This window comes from Struthio camelus, chromosome 3 (assembly GCF_040807025.1).
Source record: "Struthio camelus isolate bStrCam1 chromosome 3, bStrCam1.hap1, whole genome shotgun sequence".
In the NCBI taxonomy this organism is placed as follows: Eukaryota; Metazoa; Chordata; class Aves; order Struthioniformes; family Struthionidae; genus Struthio; species Struthio camelus.
In genome coordinates this window covers 30506894-30524371 of record NC_090944.1, presented here as the reverse complement: position 1 = coordinate 30524371, position 17478 = coordinate 30506894, and the positions used below count along the sequence as shown (strand labels likewise).

Here is a 17478-nt window from a genome sequence, read left to right as displayed (position 1 = left end):
AAACACAAGGATTTGGTATATAGAAATTTCTGTTTGATGGTATTATCTGCAGCTTGTCTGTTTTTGTTTTGATACTATTGACAGAACCAGCCTTTTATGACATAGGTATAGTGAGTATACCACAGGTGTACAAAGTTGATGTTAATTGTTTATATTTTTTTACAAGATTAAAAATAGAAAGCATATGTTTAATTTAAACATTAATGTGTTTAGTATCATCTGTGCTCACTTTATTCTCAAAGTGAAAAATACCTATAGAAGCTGTTGCTTTTCTTATGAAGCCTGGAGGAATGCTGTGATTTATAGTAAGATTAGGAGCGAGCTTAGGAAGGAGTGAGCAGGGTAGTTGCAGAGGTTATATTGAACTTCGCTGTTTCTGTACCTTGTCTGCCGTTATGTCGGGAATGAGAGCTAGAATTTGCTTTGCCTGAGTCTGGATCCATGTATCTGTATCTAACGAAAATGAATTGGAGAGGTAGGAAAGTCTACCTTGCTCCTAGTCCTAAACGGACCTGCTGTGGTTTCTGAGTCTGAGAGCTGAGACTGTTCGGATGTGGATAAGGAAGGTGGGTGAGAAGCGAAGGTGGAGGACACAATGGAATAGAAGAACAAGAGATGGAAACCTGCTGTGACTGACATGCAGTAACGAGGGCACTATTTTACTCCTTTAAATTATAGAGGTTGTGGGCTTTTGTAAGGTGAGAAGTTGGTAGTACTGGCATTCTTCTGTCTGGTATTTGTACTTAATTTGTAGGTGATCATTTCAGATAAATATTTCAAGGCCTTTGTGGGCATACTGGTTAAAATCTGTAATCAATTAAAATATGAACTTCGAATTCATACAAATTTGCACTAATGAGATTTGAGTTCTGCAGAAAGAATGAAGCATAATAGGTGATGAATTGCCCTTCACTTGTGTTGACACCTATAACTTAGTTTCGATTATCTGTTGTCTAGCAACATTGATAGAATCACTGTGCTAGTCTTATTTGACCGTGCAAGAATGAATGGTGTTTTTCTGTTCTGTGCTATGCGCGTGCATGTATTTCTGTTAAGAGTCCCTAAGCATGCTCTCAGAAGAAAACTAATCAATAGCTGTTTCTTCACTTTGAGGGGAGGGTGAGGAAACCTTTTTATGTTGAAACTCTTTTAATGCTGTATGCTGAACTGTCTCAGTAAAGAGAGCGCACTGTAATGGCCCAGTGCCCCATGTTCCACCTCACTGCTGAGCCAGCCCTCTTGCCATCCATCCCCTTTTGCTTGTAGGGCCACAAGAAATAGTTGCAGTGAGTTGAAAACAATGAGTGCTGCTCCGAAAGCAGTTTAAATCTTAGGAGTTTCGTGGTTCGGCCAGCTATCCTGCTGTTGTGGCCCCTTCTTCTAGTAATGCCTCCTCATTTAATTTCTCTCTCCTGAGACGCAGCAGCCCCCTCAGATTGTTTCTCAAACTACCTAGATTCCCCACGTCTGTCGTCTTACATGCGATAGATCAAACTGGAGCCAGCAGCTGCTGCCTGCAGAGGAACGTCCGGGAGCCCAGCTGCGCTTGTTGGCAGCGCTTGCCAGCCTCTGCAGAGCGTCCACAAGGGTTTGTGGGCTTTGCTCAGCAGGAAAGGCCTCTCTCTGCTGTAACCCAACCCATGTACTTTCAAAGTGTTGCCATCTTCTGCAGACTTAAAGTGCCTCTGTGTCCCCAGCTGCACAGCCTGAGAGAGGTAGGACTGTTGCTGCCTGTCAGCCACCCAGGCAGTCAGTACTGGCAGGCCGTACTCTGTGCTCCTAAGTATGTAATAGATGTTTATGAGTTTTTTTTTTAATTCTTTGTATAGGTTCAAGGTGCAAGTTTCCGGGGTTGGAAGGAAGTGACGTCTATGTTCAATAAAGACGATGAACAGCAGTTGCTAGCAGGATGCAAGTCTCCAAAATCCAAAGGGTGAGTAAAACTGAGTAAGTGCTGTAGAATATTTTCAGTTTGTGTATTTTCTGTGCCAGATAGTGAAGGCAGAGACTGAAAAGCAACAGGGTTAACTGATTGAAAGCTGAAGCATGCAGAAAGGTTTATGTCCATTTCAAAATTATTTATGTTTTGAACTTACAGTGAATAATGCATGCTGTACTAGGAAGGACAGTTATTGAGGATCTTGCTGAGGATGGATCTTTTTTTTATGTGTCAGGAGGAGGAGGAAATTTAGCTGCATAGTAATTTTTTACTGCAGAGAAGAAGTAAAGGTTTCTGAATGAAAGTCTTCCCCTCCTACCCCTGAAGGTTAAATCATGGTCAAGTTTAGAAATTACTTTTTTTTACGTGCTTTAGTTCCTCTTTTGAGATGTTACCTACACCTAAAAGTGTTAAGCAATGTAGCCAGACCAGTATCTTCCCTGTTGGAGCTGAACTGTTTACTGCTGGTATAGTTAAAGCAATTTTCTGAACAGAATAGTCTATCCTAGGAAGAGGTCTGTTTTGCTGTTTTAACAGTACTACGTAGGATTTACCAACATAGTTACCTTGGTTACAAGTTGGAAAACATGTGCCGCCTATCAGTATAGCTGTGTGAGTGAAATGTGAGCTTTGATAAGACTTGCCTTAGTATATTGCATTTCCATTTCACATGAAGTATATATGTGTGTGTATATATATATATATATATATATATATATAAAAAACATAAATTTAGAATATAAATATATAAAGAAGTTCCCAACTACAGTCTCTGTCCCATTGTATGGGTATTATTAAGACCCTAATCTGCTTTAAAAAAGCTTTGCAATTGATGCTGAAATATAAGAATAAAAGAACCCAGTTTAAGTTCAGACTCACCTGTTGATGCCGCTGTTTCTGTTGACCTGCTGTTCTCATCGCTTTTAACTTGTGGGAAGAGTACACATAATATGAAAACTGAATTGCCATAAATATGGAAAGCTATTTTAGTGCTACTATGAAAATTGTCTATATTTTAAAGTTCCCACCCCATAACAAATCCAATGATTTTTACTTTATTTCATTGTTAAAGAAAAATGCAACTTGTCAAGTGCACTAGCCACAAAATACAAGGAAAGCGTTTAGACTCTGTGATTGACTTTAAATAGATAAAAATTCTGAAAAATCTACCCTTAGCTTACAAATTCAGTTAAGGAGAAATCATATGAAGTTATTGGTTCAGTTATTTCTATTTAAATATAGTAATGTCAGGTTGCTTACTTTAAACTTTCCTTAATGAAAAAGAGCTCTTTCAATAGAAACATTAAAAAAAAAAACACTGAAATTTTCTGTTTTTTTGGTATGTGGTAAGGGAATTTATATGCTAGTAGCCGATAATGCTTTGAGTTTGCTGTTTAGCTTATTGAACCTTGAAGGTTGTGTGTGTCACCCTGGTATTCCATTTTTTCTTGTGTCTTGTTACCTGGTTACATATGTAAGCTTGTATATGAACTTACGCATAAACATTTGACATTCTGTATTTTAAATGCAGTGCACTGCAAATATGAATTAATTCAGATTGAGGGTTCTTAGTGGGGTAAGAATATTATGAATACTCTTTAAAATTCTCTCTCTTTGAGAGAGAAATTAGCGTAGATTACATACACAGGTTGTTTTTTCTTGTTTTTGGGTGGAGGGGGATGTTGTTCGTTTGTTTTCATCAGAAATACAAAACAACTGTTGTCAAAATATCATGCAGAGCTTTCTTTAAGAAAAAAAGCTTGCATCCATAAAATAATATTGTGCATCAAATATTTTAGGGTGTAAGTTGAAACTTGGCAAGGTGATAACTGGTGTGAGGAACTGACAAAAGTAGTGAGTGAATGTTAAAGCTAGTGGCAGGCAAAATACTTCCATAATCCTTCTGCTATTCTGGGTTTGTTTTTTATTTTTCTTTTTTAAAGTCTTAAATTGCTCTAATGCATGCTAAAATACTTAGTGCACTTCTAAAGGCGGTTCTGTGTAATTCACTGGAAAAAAAAAAAAAAAGAAAAAAAAAGTTTATAACAGCAAATGGTCATATTCAGTCCACTTCTGTTTATCACTGCAACATTCTACTCTCTTTAGGCTCACAAATACAAGAAGTTTTTCCTGAGGTTGACAGTAATGGATCCTAGATGGGCTATCATAGAATGACCTGACTTTTTATTAGTGAACATGCAGACAAAGCTTTGGATAAAACTCAGATTTAAGATGCTGCTTTTCTGTTGAGCAAAATGTTAACGTTCCTTACTATGAAAATAGCCAATTAATTGAATTTTATTAATTTAACAGCCTATGTAATAGTCATTAAAAAATTATATTATTTGACAGTGAAATTCAGGAAATTTTAATAATTGCCTCATCATTGTTATTTTCTAGAACGAACCTAAAATTAAAGGACGAGATGAAGTCAGAAAAGAAGCCAGGTTTTTGGGACAGTTTGGTGATAAAACAGAATGTCCAATCTAGGAAAGCAGATGAGATTGAGGGATGGGAACCACCACAGATTACTGCTGCTGACTCTACCAGTGATGCAGCAAATACTTTAAGTGACTATACAGCCTGGTCAGGCTGGGAAGATGAAACCAAAGGCTCCACAAAATATACAAACCTGGCCAGCTCAGGAAACAGTTCCAGGTGGAGTATCAAATCAGCTGGAAAGCTGGTTAGTATTAGACGGCAGAGCAAAGGTAACCTTACTGACAACTGGGAAGAACTAGAATGATATTGGTAACGTGAAATACTTTATAAATAAGAGAAAGGTTCCATGATTTGCTTGTATGTTTAAACCAAAATCAAATCTGCTCAATATTGCACCTTTATACAGTACTTCGTTTTATTCAGATTGTTACAATTTTTGCTCACCTAATAGTGAATTTTCTTATTACATTGTTAAATATCTGTTTTCCACACTGAGAAAAGTAGAGAATCTATTTTGTGCCTATATTTCACATTCAGACTTTGCAGTATGTTGGATTGTTGGTTTTACCAAAAAAATGTAATTCCTTAATGAATGTATACACTGGTTGTAAATTTGACTGCCTTATGTAGGAACTTCCACTAGCTTGAGGTCCTGGGTTTTCTTCTGGTATTTGAGGGTCACTCAAAATTTTAGTTTTGATGCTGTCCCTTTTTTAATAAGAACAGTGATCTGTAGCTTGCGGGAAGAGTGCTTATACTTAGTACACTGTTTTCCAAATCTTCAGCCTCAGCATATGCTTCAGCTTGTGCACAGGAGATGCTCAACTGTCACAATGTGCTGTACTGTGTACGAAATGGGAAAATATTACTCTAATGTAATTCCTTCCATCATAGGAACTTCACCAAGAGTCAGGTCAAACGGGTCTTCCAAAGTTTTTATACTGAGCGTTATTTGACATAGCTAAAATTTTCAGTTTTTAAGAGACATGTCATGCCAAAAATGGAAATGTAAATAATTACTGAAAACCTGGCATAGAGTAGAGCATAAAATATCTCCATATTCAAAATCTGTAGTCCTGAATCTAGGGGTATGTTACTTCTTATGGAAGGGTGTATGTTCTCATTTTTACAAAAGCTGATTCTTGTTCTACAAATTTTTAGCTTTTCTTTTCCATAAGCAGTGATTGAATTATACTCTGGCATTTTCAGGATAACTGAGCCATTGCAAGTATGTGCATGCACACGACTTCTGAAGCATTTTTATTATAAAGCTCTGTCTTATTAGCTACTGATATTTTCATTTTTGGTAAAAGGGGGCAAAGTGTTGAACTTGAGATTTGAAATGTATATAGAATACTAAAAGTGCCTCTTTCTAGCATATTGTCTCTCGTTAGCAGGGTGGCCAATGTCAGATCTAAAACTAGATTTTGTTTATATGACCTATATAAGTACTACTTTAATGCTCATGGGAAAAGATCAATCATTAAAAAATGAACACTAGGACTTTTCTGTCCTGATTGTTAAACTGGTATAGCAGAACTGAAACTTGTTGACTGCCTAGCGATATGCCTAGTACAATGGGAAGATCAAATCAGCATTTCGGACAAAATCAACATTTTTACAAGAAAGCATATATCTTTATATGTAATGGACATCTTGTAAACCTATTTTTATGAGAAGATTATGCTAATGAGAAGGGATGCATGCAATTTTCTTCTAAGCCTGTAGCTTGTTTCTGTTACTGCCTCATTACTCCTTTCTTAGCTCTCTCTCCTCTCTCTTTGGATTCATGTATGCTTTTCTGGCTTGAAGTTTCTGCACAGCTATTTGGAGTTTCCTCTCTAGATGGGCCTGGAGGGAAACTGTATCAAAGTGGGTTTTTTCTGTTTTAACAGGATGTTAAAAGATATTGTTTTTAAGTTATATAAAAGATCATCAGTGTTTGTGCTAGAAGACAGGATCTTGAAGCTGACAAAAGCTTTTATGAAATTGGCATTACATATTTAAAAAGATACTATTAGAGGAGAAAGGGTTAGCATTTGTATAGCATTATTTAGTCTGCTAGTAAAACATGTTCGCCTTTGGCAAGTACGTATGCTGAGGTTAATTATAGAAAAGAATTAGTATACTTGGGTGAGGTATGCTGCATTTTGTAGCTTATGGAATACCCTCTAAGGCATGAGCAGGTGTATAGTTTGGTTGTTGGTGCTGACCTAAAAGAATGGAAAAAGATCTGCTAGCAACCGTCAATATATTGCTCTCAAAGATGGGCTGAGAACTTTTTAATTCTCCTCCTGAAGTAACTATTTATACTGTGACCAGTAAAGGTTTTGCCTTGCACATTATACTGTCAAGTGCCTGTTTCTCACGTTGATGATGTGTTTGATGCACAGCCGAACTGCAAAATTCTTCAATTTGTTTTTAAATTTATGATAAAGCTGAAGGCTATTATAAAACAAAATTGCATCCAAGTGGGAAACTGGGATACGTATACTAAAGGTCTGACTCTTAGCGATGTACGTTTTGGTGTGCTTTTTAAGTGATATTTCCTCAGAAATAACCATTTTAAGGATGAACATTATATTAAATTTAATATAATTTATTGTTATGCTTTGGTAATGTATTTGTCTTTTGAGAACTCACTGGTGTGAGCTTTTCTCTTATGTTCATAAACCTGTTTGTTTGAATTTTCAGAATGGGTTCCTTTTTTCTTTTACCTTCTTTAAATGCTTAATTACATTATAGATTTATGGGCTTAAACTGTATGCAACTCCATATGTGGAATAAGTGTAAAATATGTCCCTTAATATTTGTTTTGAAATTGCATCTCAATCTTTATGAAGTGGTTTAGAAGAAGATAGCATTAAGATTGTATAATAAGATTGCACAAAATCAAATATAGTTTATATTGCTTTCTCGTAGCCAATCTGCATGATTGTTGGTGTGGTTTTAACGGGAATTAAAAGCTTCACGTGGCTGTAACTAGTCACTTATCTCTAAGCAAAGTTCTCTCTGGGTATTTTTATTTATTAGCATCATTTGCAAAAAAAAAAAAAAGTATTTTCCATATGAATAAAGATTTAGTTTGAACTGAAATGCCTTATTCTTTGATTTTTTTTTTTTTTTTTCATCCTCTTGCTCTCATGTGAATCTGTTTCTGTCTGCGTGGATCTCTGTTACTTACGTCATCATAGAATACATCCAAGGGAGCAATGGGTTTGTTTGTCTGAACTCAGTGAATCATGCCAGAAGCTGTAACCTCCTAGATTTAAAGCATCATTCATTGCTCTCGTAGTGGGAAAAATTTGTTGGTTTTGACAAACTGCAAATATTTTGTTTTACCGGTATTTGTTGGTTTAAACATTTTAAATTTTTTTTTTATTTTTAATTTATTGGCAGTTACGACAGCTTGGACAGAGCAGCACTTCTAGTGTAAACGTGTCAGTAGCTACATGTAACGTGGGGGACCCTGGACTGCTTTTGTATGCACAGGCTCCCTAACGAGGTGACACCTCTGCGTCCTCGACTCTGACAACAAAGTGCAGCTGCCGCCACTGCTGCCAGCAGTTTGCATATAGAAAGCATATTTTCAGATTTGCATGCTTCCATTCTTGTTTACTGGCTTTGCTGTTGTCTAAGCAGACTTAGCAGGGAAAGCGTTTCCAACAAATGTTTTCTCTAATTCACACATTCAGATAAAAAGCACAAACTTTTACTTATACCAGTTACTTGAGGGGGAAAAAAAACCCCTGTTTGTTACATGCAGCGATGCCTCTGACTACTGGGCAGCTGAAGGGGAGTGGAGGGACGTACGTTTCCAGAACCTGGTTAGACCAGGAACCTGCCAAATATTGAACAGGGGTGAATCCCACAGCGCAGCTGAATTCTGCCCGACATCTATCTCTGTTTCAAAAACTTTTGAAATGCTTGTTACTGTGTATGAATGTCAGATGACAAAACTGTGTGTTCCACCTCTGTAACGAAAGTCTGAAAAGAACGTGGATACATAGGTTGTTTAGCTGCTTTTTGCATTTCTGAATTGTTCTCATCGAATTTTTTTTCCTGGATGCTTGCTGGCTGGATTTTGACATGTAGGTATCTAGAAAATGAAACCAGAACTATGAAGAAGAATAAGAATTTCCTAAAAGACTTTGTTGCGAGTGATAAAGTTTACAAAGGCTTGTATCCTTAAGCGTATGCCTGTCTGTCTCTTAAATATTTCTTGTAACGTGAGTGCTTTGTACCATAAAAGACAGGGAATTGAACAGGTAGGCCAAGAGTCCAAAGTTTAGAAATTGAAAGGAGATAGTCACATTTATCGTAAGTGCAACCAGCATCATAGCAGAAAAACCCTGTTTGTTTTTTTCTATAGTTATAAAGTAATAGTGTGAAAAAATCAAAAAATAAGGATATAGTCATAGAGAATAATATGAAAATATATAAGAGTAAACCAAGTGTAAATATCCTGTGAAAAGCTATTGTCTGCTTACAACCCCTTGTCCGTGATCTTGAAAAAGTAGTATTTGTTTCTGCATTTGGAAAGAAAATTCTTGTCTAGTGTTTACTAAATGATGATGCAGGATAGCTAAAATATTCTTTTCAAATCTATAGCTATCTAGTAAAAGCTCGTCTGACACTTAAATTTTTAAGCTCTTGAGAGCTTAACAAGAGCATAACACCAATGAAAGCTTAATAACAGATTCTGAATATGAGGTTTATACTGGAAAAGAAAAGGTATTACACTTTGCAGAGAAAAATGCAAGGCTGTATTTCCTAAGACTAGTTTTGTCTACAGGTGAAAATAATTTAGGTTTTTTCTATCTGATTACTCTAAAACTTTGTATTGAGAAGACTAACTGAACAGTCCAGTTTTCCAAAGAGTAGACTGATTTGTGATTGTATACTAAAATAACTCAGATTTGAAACAGAACCATTCCCTTAAGTCAGCAACGCCTTTCTGCATTTATTATCTTGTACCTCTCTCCTTGAAAACTCCAAATGCTGTTGTTTGGAACATTTTGTTTGTCTGGCACTGCTGCAATTGCCTTGTAGTTTTTACTCTGCAAGACTACACTGCTAAATGTTTCTGGTATTGCAAAGACAGAGGAAAACAGTGTGGTATATTTTCATTCAAATATTGAATCTGTGCAGATTTAGCAGGGTGCATGTGTTTGTGTTGGAGAAAGGAAGGCAGACACGTGGATCCAAAATCTAAGTACAGTACTTAGTATTCTTTGCTGCTAAAGCTTTTCGATTTTTTTTATGTGCATGATAGTTAATATTAATTATCCTGTGCTCTGTTTTATTTTTGTGCTTGTCCCTAGCAGCAATTTTTGTCACATATGCAAAGACCTCCTCTCTGATTACATAAAGACCTAATGATGTTTGCTGTTTCTCTCATGATAGACACATTTTTAGAAATACTTGCATTCATTTTAATGCTTGTAAACAGTTTATCTTTTGAACATTTGGACAGAAACTTGGCAAGCAGCATTTGACAGGACAAACAAAGGAAAACAAATCAAGCATCATTTCCCATTAGGAAGTAAACTATTGTTTGATAGGATGAAGCACAAAATTTCCAAAACTGCCAGAACTCTAGACTAGAGATACAGTAACACGTCACACAATTATTTTGAAAATCTGAGACTTAATGAAACATATTTTTATTTATTTTTTAAACTATTGTACAACTAACTTTTGGGGTTCCAGCATATATAGAAAATTTGCCTTCCTCATGGCTTTAGGCCTATACTGAAGTTAGGTCAGGATTTAGGCCCTGTTGCTGCCTGTAATCTTTTGTCATCAACAACAACAGTATGTTGGTACAACCTAGGAAATTATCCTGAATCAGTATTGTGAGGGATTAAAAAAGCACCTTCAGGTCTTTATGTTAAAACAAGCTGAAAGATATTTAACAAAGGAGTTCTGTTAAGCCATGGTTTTCTCGGTTGTCTCCTGAATAGTACTATCCTTTCTGCATAGTGTGGCTGTCACACTGCCACCTGCAAGACCACACTTGCATGTTGAACTCAAACCATTGAAGCCAAAATGAATGGCCTAGCTGGCAGCTAAATTCATGGTGGAATATCTGAGCTCACAACTTGTGTAGCGCAGCTGGCTGGAGTGGGGACAGGGAGAAGATTTTTCCAAGACAAGTGAAGGGCCAGCTTTTCTGGCATCAGGGAATGAAGCACAAAATAGATACTCTGGGCTTTTTACTTCTCTTTGAGAATATTCTTGAAGAATGGGGATTTAGTGTTAGAGAATCAGAACTAACACAGAACAACTCTTTTTTTCTAGTCTTTTTTTCTGTTATCCCATTCAAGAATGGGACTGTTGGCTGTGATGACCAATTGGAAAGAACAACAGTCAGTGTACAGGTACAAAATGCAGGTTTTGGATAGTTCTTCTGGGATGCTTTAATGGTGCCTTTAAGGTTGGTGCTGCACAGGTGATCATCACAAGTACTTGTCCAGACCTAATCTGTACCTACACTTATTCTAAATTAGGCTTAATTGATCAAAAGTGTAGAAGGTAAGTAAGTGGAACAGATGTAGAAGACTAGCTTTAAACATAGGCTCAAAAGAAGGTATATGATCAGCTTCCAGCAAAAACTAAAGTGGTGGTGGGATGAATCTACTGAAGGTTTAGTTGAATTCAACAGCGCCTTCTGGTTTTCTACTTCTTTAAGTAAGTACTGCAGCCTCCTCCCCTTCTTTGCTCTCTTCTCAGGTCTCCAAGACTTCTAAGATGAAGAGCTTTCTCTATCCTTCCCTCTCTTCCCTGAGATCCCTGGTTTCAGGGTCTTTCTTACTTGTAGTCTTTGTTTTCCTCATCTTAGGACATTTTTCTTCCCTTAAATCCCCTTCATACAAATGTATTGATCATGTGCCCTGGCTTTCAATTTTTTTCTTCTCATTCCTTGTTTCCTCTTAGACATGACCTAAATTTTCTAATCCTCCAAGAAAGATATAAGCCAAATTTTCTTTCTCTGCTTTAATTCTCAGCTGTCAAACAGTCTTTGAATTTCTCTTCACCATCACTGAGTGTGGGATTTTTTTTCTTTATTTGAACTGGTTTATCTCTTGACCAAGTAAACTCTTCCAACAGTTAATTTCTCATTAATTTTACTCTCCGTTGCCACGCCTTTTATGCCATTAACTGGGCCCTTTTTAAGCATTTGTCAAGCATAAGCATTAAGCATATGACTTCTGTTTTTTGTTTTTTTTTTTTAGTGTGCCTCAGATGGTTTTTGGTGATTCTGCATTAGTGCCACGATTTTTGTTTTGTGGGTTTTTCTCCCCCCTTTTATTAGATGAATGACATACTAGAGGTTGGATTTTTTTTTTTTTTTTTTAATCATCTCCTCTACCTGTAAATCTCTCTTTTCAGGAAGCATTACTGAGAACTTGTTCATTTTGGAAAGGAAGAGAATGTGCTCTGTATGCCTAGGCTCCACCTCCTACTTTGAGATACCATGTTTTGAGCAATTGGAACCTGAAGAAGGGGTCCTTGTAGATGTACCAGTGGGGACAGATCTTCAAAATATGTGTGTTAAGAGCTCCTTGTGCAGGACTAGATGACGCAGGTGCTCTGTTGTTCGCTATTCCTGTGGCTAGAAGGCATACCTGCAATGTGTTGAAGGCCTCACGTGGCCTTAACAGGGCCAAAGACACAGGCCTGTCTGTCAAAAAAAGAGGCCATGTTGTGTTTTATATAATGTGGCTAACTGGGCAGTGGAGCAACGCCAATGTGTTTATTGTTCTTCTCACTTTCGCCCAGTGAGCGTTTAAGCGTCATGTTTCAGCGTAAGGAGAGGAGAAGGGCTGCAGAACATTGAGGATCAGGCCATACACCATAGTGCTCAATAAGGAAATACAGCACAGCTGCAGGCTGGAGGATGTAACTGAAAAGCTGCTGCGTTGTATTACAGGATATTTACTTTTAGTGCCTTTTAAAAATACTACTTTTTTACACTAGCAAAAAGTTCTAAAGGGATACTGTCATGTTAAGAAGGGGACTACAGCTTTACAACTTTAAAAGTCTCTGATAGGAAAAGGTCTATAAATAGCTGTGCTGTGTCTGAGAGAATAATGGGGAAAGAATGGGGGAAAAGTGCCTCAAGCATGCAGAATTTTTTCCCTATAATCTAAGTGTCATGGGGTAAGGACAACTGCCTTTAGCAAATGAATTATTTTTTCCATTATTACTTAGCCATAAATACTCTAGAATAGAGCACATTCAGGTGGAAAGAGTATATGAAAGTTAAATACTTCTTCTTGCTTTCAGTAACTTTAGAATGAAGTAGCAGCTGTTTGTGTAGGCTTTGCAAATTGTTAAAGGCTTTCAGCTGAAGACACAATGACTAACTGCCCAAAACGTGCAACAAATATAAAACTGAACATGTTTTATTCATATTTGTACAAGAATGTACACATAAACAAACCTGAAGGAAATGATACAGTCTGTTTGTTTGCTGACCATTATCACGATAATGTCTGAAAGGCAGTGAGACAGGTCTGTAGGCTGCACAGAGAACAGACTATGGGAACTGAAAGTAAAGGAGTCCAGTTTTAGTGGCACTCTCACCTTGGTCATGTTCTGAATCGATTTATCTTTCACTTCCTCAGGTACAGCCATTAACAAGCTTTAAAAGTAATCATCTTTCTACTGAACTTTGTAGGAGTTAAGAATTAAGTTGCACTGTCCTGAAGCAGCTGAAAGCCCAGCAAGAGTACAAAGAAATAACATAATTAGCTAATGCTTGAATAGCCTGAATTGTAATTTAACAGCACTTCCCATTTGATACTCCTATAAATAAAGAAAACCAGTATCTCTGAATTGGTGATCTTAAGTGGACATTAAGGGTCTAGCGTTATCCTGATGCCCAGCACAAAGAAGCAAAATGTAGAAAAAAAAAAAATTCTCTTTGGCAGACCCACTTATTTGGAAAAGAGGAGGGCTGACTCCAGTCCCTTCTCTTAGTAATGTATGTTGAGGTATGGACTCTTGGTCATACAGTGGCTGAACTGCCACACCACTAGGTAGCTCCTGCCTGCATTTGGCCATAATTCTTTGCCTTCCAACCCACTGATTAAATATTCACTGGCTGTGAGAGAGAAAAAAAAAGAGTATAGTATTGTTTAGCTTGGACTAACTGGGAGCCTCTGCTATTACACATGTGCCTGCCATGGCAGTCTGAGCCCCGGCTACAGGCTTTGTTGTTGTTTATTGGGAGATCTTAAATATATGTCCCAGGACAGAGAGTCCCCCAGCAGTGAATATTCTAGCTGTGGTGAGGCAGGATTAAAAGTAGGGGTGGGAGTACTCTCATGCACTTTGAAAGAGCTGAGCTCTCCTCTGCTTTTGAAAGTAATGCAAGTAACAAGCTCCCAGAAAATCTAGCTGGATGTAAGTCTCTGTCCATCTGTCTGTCTCTTGCACTCTCTCAGCAGAAGTTAAGCACCTGTGGCCATTTTCAACACTTCTTGCTGCCTGGCTTTAGATCCTGCTTGCTCTCCAGCCATTCTTAGGCACTCTGGCCTGAATTTTTCAGGACTAGCATTTAATAAAAAACAATCAGCTATGAATATGACATGATTATGTAGGGTCCACAGTTCAAATAGGGTTTCCTTTCCTTGCCAGTGCAAAATATATATAAACAGATCTAGGTTTCTGAACAAAAGTTCTGGAGCAAGAGAAAGCTGTAAAGGTTTTAGTGTGTGTTTCAAGGCAAGGTTTCCCCTGTGGAAGAGAGACAGCCTTTGCACATGGTAGCCAGCATGCTAGGACCTGGCTTTGCAGGAGAGCAGAGAGTAGGGACTTCAGCTGATTAAGGTTTTACTTTGAGGCCTACTAACTAAGCATTCTGATCAGTTACAACACTTAAAGTTATATGAATAGGTGGTGCTGTAGGCAGTGAAGATTAGGCAGTGAGATTAATTCAGGTCGTCAAAACCTGTTCTTTATTACAGGTGAGGTATTAACACAATCATTGATTTGAATGTGAAATCCTCTCCCCTTTCCACCTTATGAAGGGGCAGGGGAGGAAGGAAAAAAAATCCTATTGATCAAAATCACTTCCTTAGCTTTTTGCTTAGGGGACACAATTAAAATCTGTCTTTTCACACAGCTGATGAATTCACACCATTTAGTCACTTTTAATCAAGCTCTACACTATTTGCCCAGGCTAAGAAAAATGTTCACTGAACACTTCATTAGATTGTGGAACTACTCCCAAAGCTCAGTTTTGCTGAGTGTTAAAAACATAACATTGCTCTTGACAGTGTGATTCTGCACTCAAAGCCCTTTTTTAAATTAAAAAAAAAATAAAATCCTGCACTGAACTGCTGCTTGTGGGATATATGCCTTTCTCACTCCCCCCTTTTCCAGTAAAAACAGGTTTAAAAGGCCAACTTATTATAAAATGAGTTCTTTGGAGCAGAGGTCTAAAATCCCTCTCAGATCAGGGGGATATTTTCATTATCCTTAATGGCCTACACAGGAAGAGTACCTCCAAAATATCCTTCATCCTGTTAAGAGCTTTTTGCTACAGAAGAGCAAGCAGAACAGCAACAGAGGATAAGAAAAGGAAGACTTCTATAACCTGACATTTGTAAAAGATCTGAAAATTACTTGTTATAAATATTGACTTTTCCAAATTTTTTTTAAATATTCTTCTTAAAAGCCATTTTAAGTCACTCCTTTCCCTCCTAAACTTTGACAGTAAAGAAGGTTTTCCTCCTCCACCCAACACCTTACAGATTCTCACAGTATTTGCAATTTCTGTAATGGTCAGGACTCAGCTGGGCAGCTTTCTTGGTATTGGCTTTTCCCCTAGGAGCTTATACTCTGCCTGCAGGAGGGCTGGTTCAAGTATATTTTCCTTTTTTTTCCCCTATTTGCTGTGCATCTTTTTTTTTTTTTTTTTTGCACAGGATAGCTAGACTGTTAATACAACCATTTAAGGGAAAGCAGCATCAGTCAGGCTACTTACATTTTTGTCATTGCCAGCCATTATGAACACCAGGTTATGGAAAAAGACCTTGTTACAAAATTCACATGGCTTCATCCCTATGCAAAAGACAATTTCTAGGAATAATAGATAAAAATGATTTATTACACTGTATACAAAACTAGATTCAAAACAAGCCAGTGCAGAATATAGTACATTATTTATTTTTCTGTACATTACAATATTATTAAGTTCCATTGACAAAAATCAAAACTTCAAATTTTTCCTTTACCTGCCTAAGCCCAGCAATTACTTTCATTTTACAGGATGGAAAATAACTTCTTGGAGAATTTATTATCCAAATACCCAAGCTCAGGGCACTTCAGCTCAACAGACTGACTTTCACGCTTTCCCATCACTCGTAAAGACTTGTGAGGTTAGAACCTCGGTTGGTAGTATAACATACTGCCACTGTACCAGTCTAGAAACAAGTAACTATTTTCATTACATTTCAGTAATGTCTCCTTTTAGGAGACATCTACAATTTCAGCTGCATTAGTTCAACACTAAACAGAGTATAAATGAAGAAAAATCCATCATTTTGCAGCAGCCCCAGATCTGTCCCTTGGGTTACAGAGGATGTGCTGAGATAGGTTATATGTTTTTTAATAAAGTCCTTTTAAGAAAAATAAATTTTTGCATAATGTATGTACAAAGATTGATTGACTTCCTTCATTTATAGATTCAGATATAACCACAGCTACATTTTATTCACTAGCTCACAATCATTAGTGCCACCTTGGTAATTGATACATTAGGAGTCCAAGACAACACCAGCCTAGTCTTCATAATGGTACAAATTATATGGAAGTACTTTGAAAACAGTGGTTTAAAGAAAGAAGAAAGGATTAACAGAAAATTCCTTTGGTCCCTGCAAGAATATCTTAACTCTTCCACATAGTTTTAACCACCTATTAAGGCAGTGAAAGAATGGATTTCAAATTGAGATTAAAACTCTTTCTTGAACTCAGAAGTCCACTGCAGATTTCTTAGCAATGTTTTTTTTTTTTTTTTTTAATACATCGCCTTCTCCTCAGCTCTTTTCTGCACAAAAACCACAAAGAATAAGCCTGTCCAAAAGTGCCCCAACATATCTTTTTAAAACACAACAAAAATACTTAAGAATATATTGCACAAAAAGCGTAATGTATCCTGTCTGACTTCTCACAAAAACCACCACAAACACAGGAGAACAGCTACTGAACATCTCAAAATTTGAAGAGATCAATGAAATGCTGAGGAGACACTGGCATGAGACAGGTGTTTGGATCACTGGCTGTGCAGGGATGTCCTGTATCCTACAAGATGAAGGAGAAAAGAGTAAATTTCCTTTTTATAGCCACATTCTTCCCCCTGCTCCCCCCTCCTCCCCCCCCCCCCAAAAAAAAAAAATCACATACAGGCACATGCAACTTCCACTATAAGCAAACTGATAGGAATTTCTTGCCCTCCTCCCTTTTTTAAAAACTACATTTGTCAAGAGTTAATGGGTCAGGATATGAACCCCCCTCCCTCCCCCCCCCCCCCCCCCCAAGAGCTCCGACTCAGGATGTTTTGCCTGGGGGCGGGAAGAGGTTTATTGTTTTCTTGAAATCTGGAGCGCTCTCTCACATCACCACTTTAAAACTGGAAGGGTCTATTTTCTAAAAAATATTAGTTTAAAACAGTTAAACATATGCTGAAGTCACAAAAAGAGCAAATGCCTTGTTGAATCTAAACTGACTTTGTTCAATGAAACACTGAAATCAACTTCATCTTGGGGCTGGGAGGAGGGGAGACACAATGAGCTGTCTTTCAGAATGAAAGGCAGCAGACACCTCCCGAAAGTTAGCAGCATATTTGAAGTCCAAATCATGAGATTCTCTACCTCGCTTGTTGTTCTTTTGCCCAACATGTTTCCTCCTCTTTCACTCCTACCCTTCCCCAGCCGAAATCAAAGGATCTCTTGCCTTAAAACAGAAGTGTGTACCTAAGCAAGTTAGCAATGCAGAAGATAGACAGGATGCACAAAGGAACTGCCTCAAATCATTGTCATCTCTAATTTTGTGACATATAGAACATAGAGAAAACAAATCTAATA

General features: G+C 37.4%; 2 protein-coding genes across 15 annotated transcripts in view; one reads left to right on the top strand and one right to left on the bottom strand.

Moving 5' to 3' along the window:
* TDRP (testis development related protein) overlaps positions 1–16410 on the top strand; it is a 37066-nt gene extending 20656 nt beyond the window's left edge. For 2 of the 3 annotated variants that reach the window (XM_068937307.1, XM_068937306.1), the window contains 2 exons: positions 1830–1933; positions 4340–16410. In XM_068937307.1, coding sequence (XP_068793408.1) covers positions 1830–1933; positions 4340–4685 — 450 coding nt within the window. In that variant the 3' untranslated portion in view covers positions 4686–16410. Of the gene's footprint in view, positions 1–1456; positions 1716–1829; positions 1934–4339 lie in introns of all 3 variants that reach the window. The other variant, XM_068937308.1, reaches the window with a different exon arrangement.
* FBXO25 (F-box protein 25) overlaps positions 15540–17478 on the bottom strand; it is a 37249-nt gene continuing 35310 nt past the window's right edge. For all 12 annotated transcript variants that reach the window (XM_068937297.1, XM_068937302.1, XM_068937295.1 and 9 more), the window contains one exon: positions 15540–16696. In XM_068937297.1, the coding sequence (XP_068793398.1) occupies positions 16607–16696 (90 nt within the window). In that variant the 3' untranslated portion in view covers positions 15540–16606. The remainder of the gene's footprint in view (positions 16697–17478) is intronic.